Source organism: Rhopalosiphum padi, chromosome 1 (genome assembly GCF_020882245.1).
Source record: "Rhopalosiphum padi isolate XX-2018 chromosome 1, ASM2088224v1, whole genome shotgun sequence".
Classification (NCBI taxonomy): Eukaryota; Metazoa; Arthropoda; class Insecta; order Hemiptera; family Aphididae; genus Rhopalosiphum; species Rhopalosiphum padi.
The window spans coordinates 83,106,430-83,114,811 of NC_083597.1; the positions used below are offsets into that span (position 1 = coordinate 83,106,430).

An 8,382-nucleotide genomic window follows, 5' to 3' on the forward strand; every position below is an offset into this window, starting at 1 on the left:
GATATATACCTTTAAGTATAAATAGTGTAATTAAAATACCAACGTATAATAGTAACGTTCGAAGTTCTACACGATAATAAATGGTGTGGTCTTAAGTATGATTAATAAATTATAATATTATTATATCGCGTACTATCAGCAGTCTCTAAAAAAAATTCAATTGATAAATTACATATTATTACAATAATGTGAAATACAACAAAATAAAATGAGTAATTTTTTAATATAGTATATGCGTAAAATTAAAAATAAATATAAACGTCTGTAACGATATAATGAAACTGATTAGTATATCGAACAATAAATTAGTGCAATAATGTAGGTAATAACATTATAATATTTTAATTATCTATCATAGTTAATATTATGCAAAGGTGTTTGTTAAGAAATTTTGTTTTACCACAAAACATCGTACCTATGTAAGTATGATATTTTATAATAATATTATATTGCGGAAAAATGAGATCACTCCACGACTCACGAGTCGCGAAATTTGTATGGCCCTTTTTGCTAGTTAGGTAATTAATGTATTATAGATTATTACGTGATTATTAGGTTAATTGAATATTATATAATATCGTTATCGTAAAAATTTCCACATTATTTACATTTTTTTTTTACAACCATTCCAGGAAACACTAATCGACAAAACGCATAATTTTATGTTAACGTAAATGTTCCTAATATTAATTAGTATGATTAAAACATAAAAATATACTAATATGTTCATTACAAACATACAGTACACGTGGCTATACTTGCTGCGGATAGGCTAAAAAATATTATCCATATAAAAAATGCACTTGTAATGCATGATAATGTATGCAATGCGCGAAATGATTAAATGATAATATAATAATAATACCTACAAATTAAAAAAAAAATGAAAGGTCATAATCAAAAGCCAAATCGTTGACGTATGATTTAAAAATATTGACTAATGGGTTAAAAATAATTTTTTAATTTTTACTCTTTGGCCTTTATATGAAAAATATTAAATTAGTGTTAAGACGTATCTATAAATATTAAATATACAAAACATATTTTTGTAATTTTTGATTATAATAAGTTAATGATACAGTTTTCGAAAATTCAATGACAATATAGTGGCATAGTATCATATATTATAAGGTACATACATTACCGACCTATTATTTTGGTGAAACATTTTGGTATTTTCAGAAATCACTCAAAACTTCTCAAATGTAAATGGTGTGTGACCTACTATAAAAATATTTAGGTATAAAAAAAATTAAATTGAGTACCTACTATCCTTAATACTCTATTCAAAAATGTTTCATGATGTTTGCATAATAAATTATTAGGTATAATGTTAAGTATACAACATGTCCAAAAGTTCCGTATCACCCTTAATATCTCTAAGGAAAATAAATATATTTAAATGCAGGTTTTTTTTAAAAAAAAAAGGGTTTACTTCACGATAATTATAATTTATATTACTTAAAAATAGGGAACCAGTTTCGCTGTTCAGTAAACGATGAGACACAGCTTTTGTTTCATTAAAATCAAAACTTTTATAACTCAATTTCTTACAATACACATTTTCTTTCTCAATTTAATTACACAACGCATTCGATGCCATAGACATTTGTATGGTCAATTTTTTAATTATAACTGTGTATATTATGATAATTGATAGAAATACATTATTAAAGTTGACGTTCTGTTCTGATAAAAATATTAATAATAATAATAATACTATATTTTCCCAACTATACATGATCATAGTACATCAATAAATCTTTGTTGGAGCGTTTTATAGAAAATTTACAATAATACAAATCAATACTATTTTAATACTAAAAATTATACAATTTCATCATCATTTAAGTGTTTTAAATACATTTTGAAATGTATTGTACATTTGCACCATATAAATCACATAAATTAATTTTAAGAATCTTACATAAATTTATTGTTACAGAAATAGAACTTTTTGCACCAAAATTATTATTAAACTTAGATATTATATTTATATTTATATTAATATTTTCTTTGCATAGTAAAGTAGTCATTAGGAACTTTTGATATTGTATTAAGTCTGTATTAGCTATACAATGTAATTAATACATTTTTTTAAGTACAAGACTTTGATATTATAAACTTTTAATTCTTACTACAAATAATATAAACACAAATATTTTATCAAAACTCTATCGCATATTCATGATATTGCGTATATTGACCTCAATAGCAGTTCGTTTACTTTAGTAATAAGTATGCTTAAGTATAATACAATATAACCATATAAGTACACTATACATATCATAATAATATTATAACATTCTTACGGTTGTTATTTATTATTTTAGATTAATAAACTTAACAAACTGATCAAAGATCGTTGTATGTACTACAATACATCGCAGAAAAAAAACATTAAAACGTTTCGTATATTTATATCGATATTCATTCGATAGCAGCTTAAATAAATATAGGTAAGGATCTGATTAATATCCCATTTTAATGAAGAAAAAAACAGATTATTTACGCGTACGTCATTCGTTGAACTGTTAATTATTTTAATACTTAAAATATTATAAATTAATAATTTTATCAGTCCCGTTTGCGGAGATAGTAAAGAAGATTTGAATTTTGAATATTGTATTTATATGCTAAAATTTAGGTATGCTTTTTATATATATGTATATATGATTTGTTCTGTATATATATTTATAATATGCATTTATTTAACAATATTCAAAAAATATACTTGAAAAAAATGGATGTCAAATGAAATAATTAAAATGCAACTATTTAATATACTAATATAAAAAGAAAACCCAAATCATCCTGGTAAGAGGCAGACGATACTATTGATTTATAAATCGGTGCGAAATTCGGATTCAAGCGGATTCAAAAAGCCGTCGCTCGTCAATGTTCAATGGTAAATTCCGCCGACCGTGCCGTAACAAGTATGAGGTCCGACGAACGACTGAGAGACGTGTCCGCCGGGCCCACCGATGACGATCTTTCGAGTTTTCTTGGGGATCAACCCGCCGAATAGCTGCTGTTGGTGTTTTCCGATGACAGAAACACTCCCGCGACCGCGGTAATGGTCATTACCGCGGTGCAGCAGTCCTGATCTCGGTGGCGACCAGTAATACGGAGACATCGGGATTATGACGTTTTCGTAAGGGCGTAAACTGCGGTTATAATAATTGTGTCGGGGCATTGCTACGGTGGCGGTCGTTGCGATTGCAGCCGAGGCGGCGGGCAACTTCGTAAGCGACAGACGAGAACCGCCAACGCCACTACCGCCGATCAGGCCGATATTTCGATACTGTTGATGAGGTCCTCGGTGGTAAGCGCCTGCTGCGTTTCAAAAAACATAACAATTACATAAAAAATATTTGCAGGTGCGCTTTATACATATTATTTTAATCCTAATGTATCGGCTACTATTATATCAATATATTATTATTAATCTTTATTTTTTACATGTGTATTAAATTCATCATTTATTTTGAAAAATTTAGAAGTTATATTTTTTTTAACGTATCGCACAGTTTATTACGCAAACAATATTAACCGCCCTCTCTGATTGAAAAATATGTACATCACCTGTGTCGCAATTTGATTCACAATACATTTTAGTGTTGCAAACTTTTTGATGTTATTATAATATTATATGAAATTTAGTCACAGAATATTTACGAATAACAAACATAACCCAATCTAAATATAGTGATCAAAGCTTCATTAATCGAACAATTATGAAAGTTCTAAAAAATCATCTCTCTTGCCTTAGTTTGGTACTTTGGTGTATATCCAACAGGTGATATATAGAGACCTACCAATAAAATATAGTCAGAGATGGTTGGAGACGTTGGAGTACCGTTATTATTTGCGATCAGATCAATATAATATGACTGATAACCATTTGGTTATAGTGATATCACTACCTTCAAGTCAGATACCGTAGCTTTAATTTCTCAAATCTGAAGTGTAGATTTAAATTTACTATTATATATTTATTTAAATGAACAAGGGGTACATGTAACAATTGTCGTCTGTGTTCGACATCGTGCATTACTTCTTAGGTAGGGCACAGCTAATAATATGCTGAGTGTAAGCAATAGCGAGTGATGGGATAGACTGATGAGGTTTTCCAGCAAGCGTCGTGATTTTTAATAATGAACGACGCGTTCTTGGTGACTGGTGTGTGTGTGTGTATGTGTGCGATAAAAACCAAAAGATGCGGAAGAGAAGAATCTGTGACCGTGCTGGTCAACAGCAAACATCTACACTCGCGACTCGTCAGCAGGCACCATACTCAGATCGACTTATCCGCTACTCTCATTATCAGTATTTTTCATTGTATTATATTATTATATATTAAGTATTTAGTGCATTATACTTACATAAGGTAACCGGTAACCCTGATGATAACTAACGTTAGTATTACACACCGAGGTCGAGTCTTCGAGACCTCATTAATATCAACAATAACCTTTACCCCACAGAACACACGTTTTAAACGACAATGACTAGTGAAGAGGGGTTACTATTGCATGCGGAAATAATTAATAATTAATAAATTAATTATTAATTAATAATGATCGCACGTGATGATAACCATAACCACCTTATAATAATATTGAAAATTTTTTGTGCCGGTGGATTTATCACAAACTAAAAAATATAGGTAGAACTTTTACGCCAGAAAATATTGTAATGATAATATTCATTATTAACTATAATATTTTTAGATATTTTATTTTAGTTAAATATACAAAAATACAAATACAAACGTTCAAGACTTCAAGCGTGAAATGTTTAAATTGTAATAAATCGTAATCAGTTATATGATAGATAGTTGTATGATTTAATGTTATAAAAATATAAACCACTATTAAGATCCTTAACATATTGAGGATTACATCTTATTAAGATATATATAACAATTGCGTCTGTTTTACCTTTTTACATGAAAAAACGATATACGATTGCTCTCCGTTAAATATAAGAGTTGTCTTTTTAACAATATTCATTTACACTATTTAAAAGTATCAAAAAATATATCAATACATGGCAAATTAAACCTGTAAAGATGAGATGGAAATATTTTAAAAATATATAAGTACGTACAAAACCAGATATAACGTATAAAATAATTAACACATAAAACAATAAAAAGTTCATACGAATATTATACTATGTAAGTAATAATGTATTATCCTATATCCTTAATAATACGTTATTATTATGTTGTTAATGAATTAAATTTGTTGAATTATATTCTAGAGTCATATTTTTATGTTAATTTAAGTTTATATTTCCTATAATTCAATATAGTTTTATATTTTCTTTATTTTTTAAAATTTATTTAGCAACGATTTTATTAATTGCGAGATATATCGAAAGATGTTCAAACTTTTGAAGAAGTTACAGAGGTAATACATTTAGTGATTTTTTTTTAAGTTTTGTATGCAGAAATATAATCTATTCAGTTGCAAGTACTTTATAGACTATAGAGTGATTATGGACATTCAATTTTCCATATAGAAACCATCAATACCATTGGGATTATTTTTTGGTGTGTTATACGCAAGTCTACAATGCCTGTTTTTATTAAATGGCAAAAAAAAATATTATCATACTAATGGTCGTGTTTATGTTTTTTTTTTAGTTTTAGTTCTCTCTGTTTGTGTTTGATTTGTTTGATTATAAGAAATAACAGTGATTAGACCAAATGGGAATATCACGTCGTTATGTAGCCATTTCAGGTTATTATTTAATTTAATTAATATGATATAATAACAAAGGTGATATGGAAATATAATCAATTGGACTATTATAATATCATATTAATATTTAACATAACTATAATTCACCAATACTTGTTGGTTGATTATTGTATACTATACTATAATATTATTAAATACTATTTAGTTATATTACTTCGAATACAAAGATATGCTCAACGCTGTCGCTATAGTTATAAAAATTTGGAAAATATTAAACAAACAAAATTGAAACCTTATTGGTAGACAGGTATTAGTTATTGGTAATAAGCATTACATCGTTTTTTTTGATAACTATAATTGTAATTTGTAATTACTATATATATATATGGTTACTTTAATTGCTGACTACTGTAGTAATAATTATAGGTACATAATAATATAATATATAAAGAATGAGGTGAATTATGAAAAAAATTCAGATCATACGTCACTATTGATGTACAATAATTATTGTTACCGGGTATTTGAATAGGTACAACTTGTTGATTTTCAAAACATGCAGTCCACGAGCTTTAACTAATTAAAACCTCGTCATTATAAAACAAGTCGATGTAATTAATGAAATTCGATACACCTTTTTCTAATATAAATGTGTAATATTAGATAAGTATAGATTAAGTGGTCGGGCGGGGGCCACTACCACTCCCAAAAGTGAATCCTCGGATGGAGGAATTCAGGAGATATTTATCTGAGCAAATGGCCCAAAAATGTCAGATAACCTGAGTAGAGCATACATACATCATTTGGGCGAGAAATTAACTGATTGTTTTGTCGAAATTTTCATTAACTTTATTGTATGAATATATACATACCTAAAATATTTTAAATCTTTAGCATTAGATCAAATAAGAAGAATATGGAGTACCTATACATGTATAAATAAAAGCAAGTATAGACTTTTAACTCAAACCCAGGTAAAATTGTACGTAAGTCTTTAATCGTGAAATTTGAAGACGAAATTATCTATTCCAATAAGAATATTGTATTCAAAAATAATAATAACAATAGGTAACATAGGCATAGACAAGATTAATATAAAATTGTCATCTATTAATCAGTGTACCTATCACGTGAATGTCCGCAAATTGGTGAATGCTGACAGTCACCGGTTAATGTCGTTGTACACCAGTTATTGGTAAATTATGTTGGCATATTGCTTAAATTTGTACTGTTAGTAAATATTCACTTGTGAATATCGACATTTATATAAAAATATCGGTGAATGTGGTAATGCCGATATTATTTAAAGAATTCATGGATAACGAAAGAGTCACAATAATAATACACAGTATCTATATACTCTTAATGTGGATATACATCATGTATTCGTGTAAGAAAGCGCCATTTTCCTAGATTGTCGAATACCATAAAAATAACATATTATAAGCAGTTTTATTAATTGAAAAACATATTACTTTTAATTTTTTTTTTGTAAATCAAGAAATAAAATATATGGTAATAATAATAATAATATGTCCAGGTGATTTTAAATTATTATGTGAAAAAATGGCGAGGAAAATGTATTAGACATAATAGATGTTCATAAAAACTTTCCCAAACGATGTGTGATTTTGGAACTTTTGGGTCATTCATCCAAATAAAAATCACTTAAAAATCTAAACATCCAACAGACCCCAACCTAAGCATATCCAATGCAAATTACTATTATTGGACAGTAAATATAATAGGTCGATATATAAAATAAAAGTTCACCGAAACGAATAATACGATTTCGAAATGTACTTACTTGTAATGTATTTTCGAATGTACTTACCGGTGCCGTATAAGTAACCTCCGCCAATTCGATGGTTATAAGGACCGTAGTAGTGTCCGTCGACGATGCTTGCCTGATGTAATTAAACAACGAAATTAATATTAATCATAATAATATGCACACACATAATATACTATATACGTGCCACGGTTTAAGTCAAAAATACGTAGATCGTGGTAATAAAGATTATTTTATAGCTAATAACTTATAATCAATAATCAATTGCACGACCATCACTTACCCGAACGGTACGACCGACTCCGCCGTAGCAGCAGACCAATACGAAGATCGACGTCGCGTGCTGCGAATTCATCTTCTGATATTTAAAAAATGTTCTCGGCCCGTCGACGATATAGTGACAAAAACTCGCCGACAACTTCAATGCACAGTAATATATTTTATAAAAATACATAAAATAATATCAATACGATTCCAAACACTTTTTATTAGTATTATATCGCACTGATACGTATAGACTACACGTGATGCACGATACTTGTGCGAGCTGAACTTCATACGGCGACCGTATTTATATAATATTATATGTACCTATGCCGAGTACACGACTATGGTTCACGCGACATATTACTATGTATTATTATTATTATTGATCGGATCGGATTCGCGTCAAATTATCACAACACGCAATGATAAATATACGCATATACGTCCGTTCGACATTTTTCGGGATTTGCGCGGTGTATATGTATATTTAATAATATTATTATCGTGATAGCTTCAACAACAATATAGACATGTCATACGCGCACGAGTTCGAAGGTCGGCGAAGAGAGCTCAAGAGTTTGGCGCGGTTGTTTTCGGACACACGACGTTGTA

General features: G+C 28.7%; 1 protein-coding gene across 1 annotated transcript; it reads right to left on the reverse strand.

Moving 5' to 3' along the window:
* Positions 1 to 2,830: 2,830 nt before the first annotated feature.
* On the reverse strand, positions 2,831 to 8,124 carry LOC132918230 (uncharacterized). The gene is made up of 3 exons (XM_060979362.1): positions 7,787 to 8,124; positions 7,546 to 7,618; positions 2,831 to 3,336 (listed from the first exon to the last, which is right to left on the reverse strand). Exons 1-3 carry the CDS (start codon positions 7,955 to 7,957, stop codon positions 2,903 to 2,905), a joined length of 678 nt encoding a protein of 225 aa, XP_060835345.1. The 5' UTR covers positions 7,958 to 8,124; the 3' UTR covers positions 2,831 to 2,902.
* Between the last annotated feature and the right edge of the window lie 258 nt (positions 8,125 to 8,382).